The 15,178-nt window shown below is 41.6% G+C and overlaps 1 protein-coding gene across 3 annotated transcripts in view; it reads right to left on the reverse strand.

The window, feature by feature from the left end:
- Positions 1 to 14,676, reverse strand: part of PAXIP1 (PAX interacting protein 1) — a 35,926-nt gene extending 21,250 nt beyond the window's left edge. The window contains exons 1-5 of one of the 3 annotated variants that reach the window (XM_075045309.1): positions 14,418 to 14,676; positions 8,543 to 8,677; positions 6,509 to 6,552; positions 1,827 to 1,890; positions 702 to 815 (exon numbers count right to left, since the gene is read on the reverse strand). In XM_075045309.1, coding sequence (XP_074901410.1) covers positions 702 to 815; positions 1,827 to 1,890; positions 6,509 to 6,552; positions 8,543 to 8,677; positions 14,418 to 14,504 — 444 coding nt within the window. In that variant the 5' untranslated portion in view covers positions 14,505 to 14,676. Of the gene's footprint in view, positions 1 to 701; positions 816 to 1,826; positions 1,891 to 6,508; positions 6,553 to 8,542; positions 8,678 to 14,417 lie in introns of those variants that run through there. The other 2 variants (XM_075045300.1, XM_075045319.1) reach the window with 2 other exon arrangements.
- Between the last annotated feature and the right edge of the window lie 502 nt (positions 14,677 to 15,178).

Consider the following 15,178-nt stretch of genomic DNA (forward strand, 5'->3'; position numbering starts at 1 on the left):
GAGTTCAAGGAGCATCTGGACAATGCTCTTAGTCATCTGATCTGGTGTTAGATAGTCCTGCGAGGAGCAGGGAGTTGGACTAGATGATCCTTGTGGGTCCTTTCCAATCTGAGATATTTTATAATGGGAATGATTTGAAGTATGACTACTTTATCAGCAGTTGGGACAGGAATGCTGCATAATGTTTATCCTACCATCTCTCTTTAAGAGGAATGAGTTGAGGGATTTTGAGAGGTCTTTTTTAAGAAAAAAAAAAAAAAAAAAAAGAAAAAAACCCCCTGTTTCTCCTTCTGCTCTATTCTTTTCTCCCTCACAACATCGAAGGGCATTTTACACAATTTTTCAACTTTGTCCTTCATTTTTCTTCACTGATTCTGTACCTACAGATTTACAAATCACTAATGATTATGACATGTCACAATTAGGTTAAGAGAAACAGAAGAAAGAATAAAGTGCTTTATTCAACCAGAAATACAAATACCAATATGAAATTGGGTATCTTTTGAATTAATCAGGCTTAAAGCCATGCAGAAAATAAATACAAACTGAATAGCTGCATTGCATAATTGTGTTGAATTTAGCTGTTCAAGACTAACGAACAGTCTTAAGAATCCTAACTTCAGGGAGATGGAAAATTTTTGATTATTCAAAAGCAAATGAGAGCTACAACAAGACGAATTGTACATGTAATAAACTCTTACCCCCTTTGGCTCAGGCACAATCAAATGAGTACACTTATTATTGAGGCTCAGCTGGCAATTCCCTCCATAAAAAGTAATCAAAGCCCACAGCGTACTTCGGTCTTCAGATGAAACCTAAAAGGAAGGTAAATAAGCCTTTTAGTTCTATGCAACCAGCTGCCTTCTGCTTGAGGAATTTTAGTACAATTCATGACATACCATTTACAAGTCTAGCTAATGTATTACCTATCACTTTTAAATACCAAATTAGCATGAAAGTTACAGAGAAAAAAGGGTGACAAAGAGACACAACAAGAAAAAACATTAAACAACGATTTTTAGCCTGCACAGAGAAAAGAAAGTTCTTCACTCCTGTAAAACTCAACACTAATATATTGCTCTCCACAAGCGAAAAAAGTTAGTGATCAAGCAAACAAGAATTATTTCTCTTAGACAACCTGTTTAAATTCATTAAACAGAATTTTAACATGCAGACCAAATTAATACCCTGTGTTTATTTATGTTTATTATAAACACATGTGTTTATTTCTAGCAATTTATGCCACAGCAATGTCCCCCTCCCCTGCCAAGAAAGCCACATGTATTCAAGTCATTACCATTCAGAGTTAGTGACAGTATTACAGGAATAATTCGTTAAAAAGTCTAAAGCACATATACACATATATTCCATTAGCACCTAGGGCCTTACCCTGTCCACCTGCACACACACACTGGTCACAGTTCTATACAGCTGACAATGAACACAAGCTGCTGAAGCCCCATCTTGCCAGTTTACTCACTGGCACCCTTGTTAAGGTTTCAGTGCATAAGTAAGTAAAACATGTTGACTGAATACTGTGTTAATGTAGAAATAGCAGAAAAGGAGCAAAGACTTTATAGTCTAGTGTACTCTGCGTTTCAGAATCACCGTACAGCTGAATATAAGATAAATTACTGATTGAATGTTCACAATTTGAAATGTTCATGCCCTCATTTTCAGTGAAAAACTGTCGTAGGTGATAATTCACCCAACATACAGAAAAAAAGTCATAGTACAACAGAAAAACTAGTATCTCTCCTCAAAAAAACAAAGCATAGCACACATATTGTACGTTGGAATAGACTGAAATATGGTTCACCTCTTACCTGAGAGAGACAGGCAGTGACTCCAAAAAAGATCTGACACGATTCTGGAGAAAAGCCATTTACACTGGAAAGCAAGTGTCAAGGATGCAAAATAATTTAAATGAGAGCTTCCTGAAGGACATTAGAAGGAAACTAAGTAGTATGCATAGTACTTCTCAGATATTATCAAGTATTTGACCATTGAAAAACTTTTATCTTTAAAAGCATTTTGTCTGTTTCCAATTCAAGTTGTATGCATCAAGAAAAAAAATGAAGTGCAAACTGGATCAGGACACCTCTAATATTACAACTGATTTCTCCCTCAGCCCATCTCAGGATGCTTAGCTTATAGGAGTCAAGTCATTATCAAGAGTCATAGTACAACAAATTCCTTCCATAGTACAACATTCCTTCCATTATCAGATACTTATCTTCCATGCTTAAAAAATACAGAAGAATTTGAAGAACAATTTTTTGCTACAGTCAGCAACAGACAATATAGAAGTATTACGGCACACAAGAATTTTGATAAAACAACAGACCAAGAAAAGTGTTTCTAAAATAAAAGCTAATAGCAGACACCTGTGAGAAAGTTATTTGCACGCTTATTAAAAAAGATGGCAATTTGGTAGATTACTTCATTTAACATCAGCAAGAAATAAAAGCACAGCCTTACAAAAAAAAAAAAAAAAAAGAAAATGGGTTAGAAAGCAATACAGAAGCCAGAGGTTTCAGAAATGGCTAAGTTTGGTAACCAAATGGTAGAGTTTTTGATTGAAAAAACCTTTTGGAACCTAACTCGTCCTTTGCAATTTCTCAAAGACTGGAAAAGTAGAAACAGTTTCCCACCATACAGCATGGTTATTAAGTCCACAAAAGGCACTGAACAACAAACATACCAAGGGACAAACTCATATCAAGAAAAACAACAAACCAAACAAAGTATTGGAGAGATTATCTGCAAACAGTAGTAGGCAAGTCAGTATAAGCAAGTATCAGATCTTCCGCAGCCGATTTTTTCCTACTGAGGCGTAACTCTGCATTGGAAGTTGGCTAGGCAACAGATACAGGGAGGGAGGATGAAATCTAGGAGCTACTATGAAACACAAACTGAGAAAACATCACACTAGGATGTAAAAACAAAAACACAGCCTGAAACTAACATGAAGTTTTCCACCATGCTTTCAAAATTCAACAAGATCTCTTGTTTTCAGATGCATGAAAGAGACAAATAAATGAAACAGTATGTGAAAAAGAGCAGTGAGAATTTTTACAGACCTAGTAAATATGACTTACAAGAGGAAACTGAAAGACCAGAATTGACGTGTTTAAGAAGGTAAGACAACACATCTTCAAAACCTTTAAAGACTACCAAATGAAAAGAGAAGTAATTTGTTCTCCCTGTTCAGAGTGGCTCAGATAAATCAAAACAGGGTTAGACTGCAGCATGGTAATGTGGTTAAACTCTAGCAACACAATAGTGAGGCACTATAAGCTGACTCAGGAGACTATGAAATCTCCACTACAGGAGGGCCCTTGTGAACAGGAGAGAGAATGTCTGACAGAAGTGACCTGGAAAGACAGACGGACCATCTGACTTCTGTAACTTCCCTGCCTTTTCTACGCTTTCATACAATTTTGTGTTTAAGATACATGCACATCTTGTTGGAAAAAAATGACTATAGAAACAGATGTGCATTTATTTTGCTACAAGTACACATTGAGATTTTTGAAATTCAACAAAATTATTTTCCCTGTGCTGTTGACAGATGCACCAGCAATACTTAAATTTTGAGACCCAGAAGAGACAACAGACAGCAAGCTGACAAGAAAACCCAGAGCACTTTAAAACTTAAGAATAGATTACTGCCATTATCCAGAATACTCCAAGAAGTTCAAGTCTGATGAACGTCCTAAATTTCACTGTGTTGTTCAGTATCTCGCCTAAGGTAGAGATTCAGTACTGGATCTTTCAAAAGTGTACCTTGTCTATTCACTGCCTTTAACATCTGCTCCTAGCATATAAAGAAGCAACAGCTCGGTTATATAAGACTGTGGAAAAATAAACCTTCCTCATTCTTGCTTTTGCTGCTATCAAGAGAATTAATAAAGAAATCACCAGCCCTCTTTATGGCACTCTAACTGAAGTTTTCACATGCTAAATTGTCTTTCCTTCTTCACGAAGGCTGCTTCCGGATTAATTTTTCTGTTACTTCCTTCAGCTGTAGGTCTGTCAGATTTTGTGACCATCAGCTAGCAGGGAAGAGAACACTTTGCCTTCTGAAGTTCCCCCTGGTCAAAACAACTTTCACAGTAGAATGTTAAAATGTATTCATAAGAAACAGGCAAAATTATTATGCTTTTGTACTGTATTAAATGTTTCTACATTAAACTTCACCTTTAACAACTGACAAGCAAATGCCCATCAAATAAGTACCGGAACTGGTAAGCCAACATAAAATCTCTATGGCTCTTTTAGATCTATACATCTGACAAAAGATGTTTCTAGGACTTGTTTCTTCAGAAATTCAATGTTCACTTTGAGCATTACATCTCCAAATTAAAACATAAACAAAAGATAAAAATTTAGAATCTCAAACCTCTCCCTAAACAGGGTCCAAAACCAGTCAACTGGAAAAAGCTATGCCTATTAACTACTATATTTTTTTCATTATGGCAGTACCTAAAACCCTAATGAATGGCCGGATGCCACTGCACTAGAAGTCGTAAAGAGACTGAAACAGAACAAAGTTAAGACTTAACAACCCATTTTAGTGAGCACTATAAGGCTCAGAATAAAATCTAAGAACACCAAGTTCTAAGGACATGAAGTGCTAGAAAGAATAAAGTCAAAGGTCCAAGGACACATTTATTGCTGACAGGTGTACAAAACTTCATTGTTCCACGCAAGTCAAGAATATGATACTACTGAGACCTGGTCTTTTCATTTGGCCATTCCTATATACTCACAATAAAGACTTCCTGAGCAATAGCCACTGAGGACTACATTCACACATTTATTGCTACAATTTAGTTATGGACTGCATCACTCAGTGGTTTTATCTGTTGATTTCTCTTCTGGGTATGTAATAACATCAGATCTTCAAGTACCCTTTTAAAAAACCCTGGTTTCAGACAGAAGACCAATTTTCTAATAGTGCAACTTCTCCATGGGAAAGAACAACACTAATAATGCAAGACTAGATTACTTAAGCCTGGAAATGTAGCTAATTCCAAGATATTTTATTATTTTTTCAACCAGTCCTTAGGAACAGGGAGAAGGCTTACAGACATGCGACACAAGCAACTGTACACTCCCATCCTGATGATGAAACACATTTCCAGATGCAAAACACAAAAATCACGACCCTAGATCACATCACAATAATCAAATTATTAATACAGGAGTAGCTCTGCTAATTTGGGTTTTGCCACATAATGTTTGGTGCATTTCTTCCATTTGGAAGCCAAGTCATTCATCAAAAACCTTCTTCTGCTTCAGTCAGAAGACTATGCATGACTATGGCAAATGTTTCACACTAACTACTGAATCCTATTTGAATGTTAATTATCATGATCAAAACAGCTGCAAAGACCTCACTGTATCATTTTATCTGATGAATTCAGTGCTTTCTCTTCCTACAGTTCACGGCCTGAGCTGAGTTCTCTTGGGGAAGAAGAGAACATACAGGCTATTTCCAAAATAGTCGAAACACAGCGAGACGCAAAGACACATACCTTGCAATACTGGGTATAAAACATGAATTCTGAAGCACTGAAGCACATCAAGACCTGAATTCCTAATACGAACACCTGGATTCGTGCATCTACCACCTCTTGTTTTCCATTATAGACACGACCACCTGCTAATGTCATTCCAAAATAAGATCTCATGCCTGACAGCATACCTCCCTAGTCCTGGCATGGTTTGTTGCAATCATCCACTCGTATCTGTACTGAAGTGTATTGCTCTGCTTCAGCTTTTCCATATGCAGAATCTTTATTATGAATGGTCTGAGGAAAAGATGCATTATTTTTTTTCTATAATATTAGCCATTGTCACCATTCCTATGATCCAAAGAAAAAATTGAAGGGAACATAAATAAAGATTAAACAGTAGTAACTGACAATAAGAGGAAGAAATATGCCATCCACATGCAAGCATATATGCTCCAAACCAGTTAAGAAACATAGATCTAGCTGAACATGAACAACAAGGGTCTAACGAGGCCAAGGACAGACTAACCTAAAAATGGGAATACTAACACCATCTATTTATAAAGTGTTATTTATAATATGGTGTTGATGTGAGTTATTGCATATTTATCCCTTACTTAATTCTGCTTCTAGAAAAGGCAGAATAGGCCATTCTACTCTGGACCATCATTAGTCCCCTTTACTGCACTCGAGCATTTTTCCTGGATCCTCACAGTTATTTATCACCTTCTAGCTAAAATGTTTTGAGTCAATTTGATGATAGCTTTCTTGGAAGTGCCTATTAAGCATCCAAAATAGCCAGAGGGACAGGAAAACTGAAGTAAGACAAAGACGCTCCAAGCACACTGCAATCTTGGCAGGCAAAACACATCCTATCATTTTAAAAATTTAAGATGTACATAGTTGAAAGAGTCTTTAATCCTTCAATGGTATCTATTTTAACACGTTTCCTATAGAATTGATTCAAATTTGACCTTAAAGGATACGGCAGAAGAGCTCCACAGCGAACAGACAAGATCACCCAGGAAGGCTGAAAAATAAAAACCACAGGACATGAAAAACCTTGGTCTGCATGTATGAAATATGAATTACCTTCCAAGTTCAGACTATAGCTAGTTTCAATATATATCTCCCAGCTTTGAAAGTCTAAGTGTTTCAGAGACATTATACCTACACTTTCACAAAAAACACTGTTCTGATTTATTTGTAAGAGTTAATATAGACTGCTCAAAGGTTGTGCAGCAATATGGGAGCAAGACCCCTTTCTCTTGTCCTCCTATTGCGCTAGGAAAACCATTTACAGTATTTATTCATCCTTTCCCTTTTTTCAGTTCTCCCTGCTCTTAAAACAAACAAACAAACAAACAAAAAACACCTACAAAAAACCCTACCTTACACTCATCACCAAGGATTCAGGAACCATAACCTTGCATAGAAAGGAGTTTCTAAACACACAGCAATGCCGGCTGCTAAGCACACAGGTGATGGCCCCCAACTGACATTATTCTGGGACAGAAGGGCTCAAAGGGAGAGAGGGAGGTGGTGGAGAGTGGAGATGTAGGACAGCAGTCCCAATACAGCAGATAAGGAAGAAGGGGGAAAGAGTGGTATCACATTCACTATGAAATTACTTTTCCTCAAATAACAAACAAAAAAAACCATATTGTGGTAACTACGTTTATGGTGTCCCAATTCTTGGTATTCTCTTTCCCTTAGAAGAAGGCATACACAAAAATGAACTAAAAAACATTTAATTCGCAACTCCTCAATCCTCTGAAAAAAATGGGAGATTTTTCCTCCCTCAAGTTTTCCCCTTCCTTGTTCTCTATAACAAGCTACCTTTGCATTTGACTTCCATTCCCTTAATACTTAGTCTAATCTTCTTGATTACAGATCATGTTGTGATGTTTTCAGGTCAAACTAAGTGACGTTACTGAAAGACTTGCTCTGGTTTGGCAAACGAAAAAGTTTAGCTAGTAGCAGTTATGAAGAAAATTACATTAAGTAAATGGCATTAGAAAGCAGAAAGCACTGTTAGGACGCTGATGTCCTTCCTTCACATGAGAATGGCAGCATTCTTCTTGTTTATAAGATTAAAATTACGCCACAGAACACTTCAGAAAAAGGAACTAAAAATTAATCAGCATACCCACTATAACCATAAGGTCTCTAGCTAAGTAACTTTTATTTTTTGGAATTAACTCATTTGTACACTGTCAGGTGAACTCTCATGACACAAGCTATCAAAATTCTCTACTGCCACCTGCAACCTTATGGAAAAAGTAACGCAAAATCATGTCCCCAAAGGTACTGGTAGTGAAATGCTAGTGTTTTTTCTTCTGATCATTCTCATGACTTGCAGAGTGACAAGTTCACGTTTTCAAACATGGAGCCCAGAATCTTTCACTGGAAAAATAACCCAGTATTGCAAGATAGTAACAAAATACTGGTAATTCCAGTATGAATAAGGAAAAAAAAAAAAAAAACAACAAAAAACCACACACCCAAACCTTGAAAAACTAAAATAAAGAGAAAAAAAAATCTACTTTTCTACAAGTCCCTATTGTTTAAAATTAGCATAGTACACATATGCAGAATCAACAAAATCATTTTGCACCTTGCCAATTATAAGTTTAAAAAAAAACCCTCAGCAGTGTACTGCATATTCTAAATTGATGTTTTCCATTGCCAGAAGCCTGTAAGAACCTTCCCATCAGAAACATTTCTGAAATACAGCTAATAGGACACCATCTTACAGATGACTGAAGGAAAACTCTGGAGAAAAACAAAACAGAAAACAAAAAAAAAACCAAACCACTGATAGAGATAGAACAACAAGAGAAAGGAGGGAACAGAATTGCAGTAGAAGTCTACTAGTGAGGATAAAGGTTTGTGTAACAAGAATAAAAGATTTTTAAAGATACATTTCATTTGGTCATTATCCAAACATGAATATTTTCTATTATAATAATAAAGTATCCATGTCAGTACTTTGGCAATGTCACGGATGAGGCATTCACCTTTACCACAGGGAGATCAAAAACTTCACGAGATTCTCCAACTTCTGGATTGTCCCCATCTTCTGAAATAATATGTGAAGCCAGTGCATTGTAAGAAACTTCCTTTGCTTTCCCAGCTTTCAGAAGTTGAATAACCTACAAGAGAACAGGGAGAATTCAACAATTTTTAGCACCTTTTGTTTGAGAAAACATTAATGCAAGTACACACTAACACATGAGAGGAATGAATATAACCTCCTCTCTTGGTTGTCGCCCTGTAAGCGGCTAGCACTTTTTTCAAAGTTGCCAAATGCATCCCATTTAAAACCTGACTGCCAGTGGTTTACACCTCTGCCATGTTTTAATCATTGAAGTTGAAGATTTATTTTCCAAAACAATTCAGGCTGGGGCAGAAATCTGGAAAATGTCAAAATTTTTCTGAAACACATATTCCTCAAAAGCATCTCAAAACAATTTTCTCTCAGGCAGGATAAGAAAACCCTTCTTCTCAGTGTTTGTTTTTGCATATGGTAGCTTTGGTAGTGTTTGAATATACTTTAAAAGAAGAGCTTGAAGTTTAAAAAAAAGGTAACCCAATGGTTACCTTAGAAAAGGTAACAACATCATAACTGTACGCTGCAGTCTTCATAGGAATTCTTCCAGATTTGGCCAGTTAATTATTTGGATAGACCAAAAAAAAAAAAAAAGAAAAAAAAAATTCATGCATTTTCTGTAAATGTTCATTTAACAGGTGAGAAAAGAATTCCACCTTCACCAAACGCATTTGTTTCCAGTATTTCTAGATCCAATCAATACACTTCATCCCAGAGCATATGAGTAAGTTTGAAGAAGCCATCCAGCTGCTCCAAAACAGTGCAGCCAGACCGAAGAACCAAGGAGAGAACATGTCTAGGTATGAGAAGGATCTGCAAGCAAAAAAAAGTTGTAAGCATTGCCTCGAGAAGGGAAAACATTCTAATAAAGAGCTGACGTATTGGGAAAAGAAGTGATGGAGGACTAAGTGATTTAGAGAAACAAGAAAGAAAAAGTAGTAGGACACATGCCCCCTCAATTACTAGCTTAAAGAGCTGGAACTGAAATGTGTCACTCCATTGCTCTGTCCTCAGAAAACGCAAAACACCTCACAACTCACAAGGTACATCTTACTCCTCTTTTTGCAAGGCCCATTTAGAAGATGTTGGTTTAAGAGTTCAGCTTTCTCTCAGCTCAGTTGTAGAGATCCGTGTGATGAATCCACTCCTGTCCCCCAAAAATGGGACTCACTTTCATTTGAACAAAAGTAACAGAGAAGGTAGTGGGTTTTAGAGGGGAGGAAGAGAAAAATGTTTTAAAACATTAATGCCTAGAGTTCAAATGTTAAAAATGCCAATTAAGATTATTCTTTCCTTTTCCCTTTTATTATTCAGAAATAAACAGTTTCACTTCATAATGACTTCGCAGAACCAAATCAGTATGACAATCACCCTCTAAAACCTGCTAAGGACAGATGTCTAACCCTCAAAACCTGCTGGGGACACTCCCTCCGTAATAGAACCCTCTCCCAGAACAGTGAACTGCAGAGAGCAAGGCACTGCACTCATCAAACAAAATATTACGTAATTGGTCCTTAAGCAATTACTACCTACCCCATACACTAACCAGGACAGAGAAGGCACTGAAAAAGAGACTCTTTCAAAACATGGCATTGGGCTATTATAAAGCATCTATGCTAAGCAGAAGAACAAGGATGGAAAAATCGCCACTCAGTGAGAAGACAATTTTGGCATTTCCTGACTGAAGTACTTGACTTCAAAACTCCATTTTTTTAAAAAATCAACATTTTCCTGCAGTGGATGAATATGTGATATCATCAAATTACAAAAGCATTACTCTAAAATAACCAAGAAAATTGATCACAAGCTGGCTGTTCTTGCCACCACAGAGTCAGGAGCAGGAGAGAATGTTTCCATTTTACACAGTCATCTCCTAAATCATGGGATACCTCCCTGCATGAAATCCAGTTAACCGCAAGGTAACACAAGATGCTATAATTCCAATGGGAAAAGCTAAATTGAAATAAAGCACTTTTGAAAATAGTAGATATTTAAGAACAGCCCCACCACACAAGCTCATTGTCTCGCATAGGTCTCCCTGAGTTACCCCATTCAACTGTTTGTTTAAGGGAAGACTAAAAATAAAACCAGGAGTGAATGTAATAAAAACTGAGCACCCAAACCTGACAGCATGAGAAAGAAGTTACAACTAATGAGCTATAAGTATGAATGGTTTTATATCAAAACAATGCTGCATTAAAGAGTTTGCATAAGTGGACTCTGCATAAAAAGTTACACTAGTTTCAGGTAGTAAGTTTAAACACTATCAATATGATAGATAATAACTTCATACGATTATTTAAAGTTGTATGAAAAAGACTCTTCCTAATTTAGCTCATGTCAATTTCAAAAATCCTCTCAGAACACATGAATTCTTCAGTTTATGTAGTGCCTGGACTGAAAAGTTGTATTGGCACAATTAACGAACTTCACCCATACTAGTATCAACCATATACCTATAACTAGAAAATAAAATGCTGAAAAGCCCCAATACGTTCATTGTAAAAATCCTGCACTTTAGGTGTTAGTTTATATCCATTAAATGAAATTTCATTTAATCTATACCCATTAAATGCAATTTCATTTTGGGGGGCATATAAATGTTATCTTCGTTCTCTCCCACTAAAATGTGTGGAAGAAACAAGAGTTCAAACAATAGTTCAAAACTAAGAAATAAGACAATGGGCGTAAAAAAACATTACAATAATAATAATAACCAGAGATAACCAGAAAACAAATATCCTGTTCGAAGTCCCTATGCTGCATTGCATTACTTTTTCACTGAATCACAGAGTGGTTTGGGTTGGAAGGGACCTTAAAGTTCATCTAGTTCCACCCGCCCTGCCATGGGCAGGGACACCTTCCACTAGACCAGGTTGCTCAAAGCCCCATCCAACCTGGCCTTGAACACTGCCAGGGATGGGGCAGCCACAACCTCTCTGGGCAACCTCTTCCAGTGCCTCACTACCCTCACAGTGAAGAACTTCTTCCTTACATCTAACCTAAATCTACCCTCTTTCAGTTTAAAACTGTTGCCCCATGTCCTATCACTACATGCCCTTGTAAAAAGTCCCCCTCTGGGACCTTCTCTTCTGTATGAAATACTATCTCTTTCTGTATGAAACACTGATTTTAACTGGTGTTACCAAAGCATGATGGTTTGGGTTTACATCTTTTAGGAAAGCAGGAAAAGCATTTATTAAAACAAAATAATAGCTGACATCTACTCCTCAACCCCTGTAAGGTGTGAGCAGCCAGGTGCACTTCCTAATGGGATGGATTTAAAGTTGAGAGCCAGCAGCCTAATTGTCCCTCATTTGCCAAAGAACATCTAGGCACAATTCCAGCCTTTTGTTTCCCTTCTAGTTTATGCTGCATGTTTTAACAGGTAGTGGGTATACAGTTATTCACCTGAATATATTACCTTTTTTTTTTCCTTACTCTTGGATTTGTTTTGATTAGAGTGCTCACTTGTGATAGGCTTGTTTTAATATTTATTAAGTTAATTGGTTTTCCGTGAAAACATCTGGAAATGTAAGCTGATCAAAGCGTGCTCCTCCCCAAAAGATGAAGAAGGAAACTTCTTTTCAAAATCACGCTGGCATCCGTTCATATATGAAGAAGTAAAAAGCGCCAAATATATTTGTATTAGTAATGGAACAACTTTTCACTGTAAGAACTGTTTTTAAAAGCTATTTGTGGAGTTCAGTTTAGAATTTCTGCTTTCTGTCTCAGTTCAAAACACAGCTGGTAAATACTCCTCTTCTTCAGGTTGTTCCCAGGGTACCACAGAGGGCACCTGCAGAAGGGAGTATGAAGGCACCCACCAAGAGTTGGCCCCAAGCTCAGCACAACACACTGCCTCACTCCGACTCAGCTCTGCAACCCAACCCAGGCATGACTCTGCCCTCCCCGGTGCCTCATGCTCCCAAAGGCTTACCACCACAGGCACCAGCGCAGACAGGAGCAAATCCTGGCCTCTGTGTAACACTGTGCCACGCCAGCAAGCTGTTTCAGAAACCAAGACCGCGGGAGGGAACGGTTTTTAAACAGGCCAGCCGGCTGCAGAAACAACTCAGATCCACAGGGCTTCTCAATTTGGGCATCGCTCATGATGAAAAGTGGCTAAACAGCTCCCAGCACGACCTGATCTTGGAAGCAGTGTAGCCAGTTCTGTGCAGTGCTGTGCCTGACCTCATCAGCTCCGACAGAGCCACCTTCAGTGTCTGCCTGCAACCCAGGGAAGCCATGCACAAATAGAGGAGAATTTAGTGTACCTAATTTAGAGCAAATCAAAGCCTTAAGACAATGACACTAACTGCTAAGAAGAATCAAACTTCACATAAGAAAGAAAACTAGCTTAAGAGAATGCTTGTTTACTCGCTCTGTGGGAATACCACTGATTGTCTTGCTATGTCAACACAGAACTAACTACATGCCTTTCGAGACACTATTTGTATGATAAATTATATGCAAGACTCCTATTGGTTTTTTGCACTCATCTTCATACACATAATACTATTGCTGCTATAGGTTTTTTTTAAATACAGGAATTGTTATTCGAGCTCTAATACACTGTCAGAAATTTTAAGTTGGAAGACCTTAAGGTTTTTTTCCCTGCTCTTTAACTACACTCCTAGACTGCATTTCTTTTAGCATGTAAACCTATTCCTACGAATAAAAACCATCTCAACAGGTCAGTGCCTCCATCTCCAGTTCACTTAAAGGCCTACAAGACTCGGTGAATGCCAGAAGATGAGATTAAAGGAACCCAGTGCTGAATAAAGATCTGGCTGCAGCCCACGACCGAAGAGGGAAAGACTTTAATTTCAGCGTGAAACACGTAGTAATCTGTTTGCAGGAAGGTGCTGTCCTAAAGCTAGGCATGGTACACTGCGAACGCCTGTCTAATTGGACATGCCACAGAAACTTTTTTTTAACCACCTTCGCCCAACGTGACTGGGTGTTATTAACTCTAAGGCCAACCTCACCATCGAGGCTATTGCCCTAGGCCACAGCAGGCCATCCCCGTCACCCAGGGCACTGCCCTAGGCCGGAGGGTCATTTCTCAGCACCTTCCACTCCTTGCCTCCTCCGGACCCGGCCGGGGAAAACGGGGGACGACCCCTCCAGCCGCATCAGCACCCTCTGCGCGCCCAAGGCGGCTCCGAAAGGTCCTGGGGCGGCCACCAGAGCCACGGGGGTCCTGGGATGCGCCCGTCCTGCGGGGCTCACCCCGGATCCACCGACGGGAGGGGCCGGGGCCGGCACAGCGGGACGCTGAGGGCGGTGCGGTGTGTGTGTGGCGGCGGGGGGGGGGGTGACGCGGAGCTCGGCCCCGCGGAGCGGCCCTCAGCCGGGGCGGAGGAGCGGCGGGCAGAGCCCCTGCCCCGCGCGGCGCCCGCCCGGCCCGGGCTGTAACAGGAAGTCCCTTCGCCCGCCCCTCCTCCGCTCAGGCGGCTACGGGGCCTGCGCGCCGGGGCCGCTGGCTCCCATGGCGGGTGGCGGCGGGCCGGCCGCGGCCGTTACCCTCCGTTACCTCCCCACCCCCCCCCCCCCTCACACACACCCTGAGGCGCGAACGCGCTCCCGCCCTCCCCCCCCCCCCGCCATTCCCTTCCCCGGGCGGCGGCGGTGCGCGTGAACCTCGAGCCCGCGCGGGGAAGTGTCCGGGGGGGGGGGGGGGGTAGAGGAGCTGGACGATGCCACAGTGCTCCCCCACCCGGGGGGGGGGGGGCAAGAAGGAGCTGTGGGAAGGGGCGAGGGGGAGGGTGACCCGGTACCTTGGGGTCGATGTCTCCCACCACGAAGAACTTGACATCTTTGAACATCTCCTCCGGGACTTTCAGCTCCTCCTCGTCCGCCGACATGGTCCCGGCCGCCAGCGCCGCGGAGCCCCCCCCCCCGCGCCCCCTCCCCGATATCCCCCGCGCTCACTCTAGAGAAGCCGCCGGGGCCCGGGTCTCCCGTCCCCTCCCCCCACCGAGCCGCCGAACCGCGCGAGCAAGGCGCGCGCTGCGGGACACACCATCCCCCGCCGGGACGCAGGGGGGGTGGAAGGGGGAGGGGAGAGCCGCCCGGACAAAGCGGCTCCCCCCGCCCGATCAGCCACCCCCGCTACCGCAGGACAGCGCCCGCTCCTGATCCACCGGCGCTATCTCTGCTACTCCCTCTCTCTCCGAACCGAACCGGCAGCCAGCATCCGGGCACGACGCTCCCCCCGCACGGAACGCGATGGACTCGCCCCGAACGACAGAGGCGGGCAGCGGGGATACCCGGCCCCGCCCATTGGCAAACAGGCGAGGGAAGGGGGGAGGGGAGCGCACCGCCCTCCAGCCCCGCCTGTCGGGACCGCCCCAGGCCCCGCCCCCCGCCCCAGGCCCCGCCCCCCGTTCCCGCCGGGTGGGAGACGGCGACGACGACGGCGACGATGGCGGCGGGTCCCTTCGGCCGCCGCCGCCGCCCGCTGCTGCTCCTGCCCCGGCTCCGCCTCGCCTCCCCCCGCGGGCGAAGGGGCCCTCGCAGGGCCGAGGGGAGCAGTGGT

This window comes from Buteo buteo, chromosome 2 (genome assembly GCF_964188355.1).
Source record: "Buteo buteo chromosome 2, bButBut1.hap1.1, whole genome shotgun sequence".
NCBI lineage: Eukaryota > Metazoa > Chordata > Aves > Accipitriformes > Accipitridae > Buteo > Buteo buteo.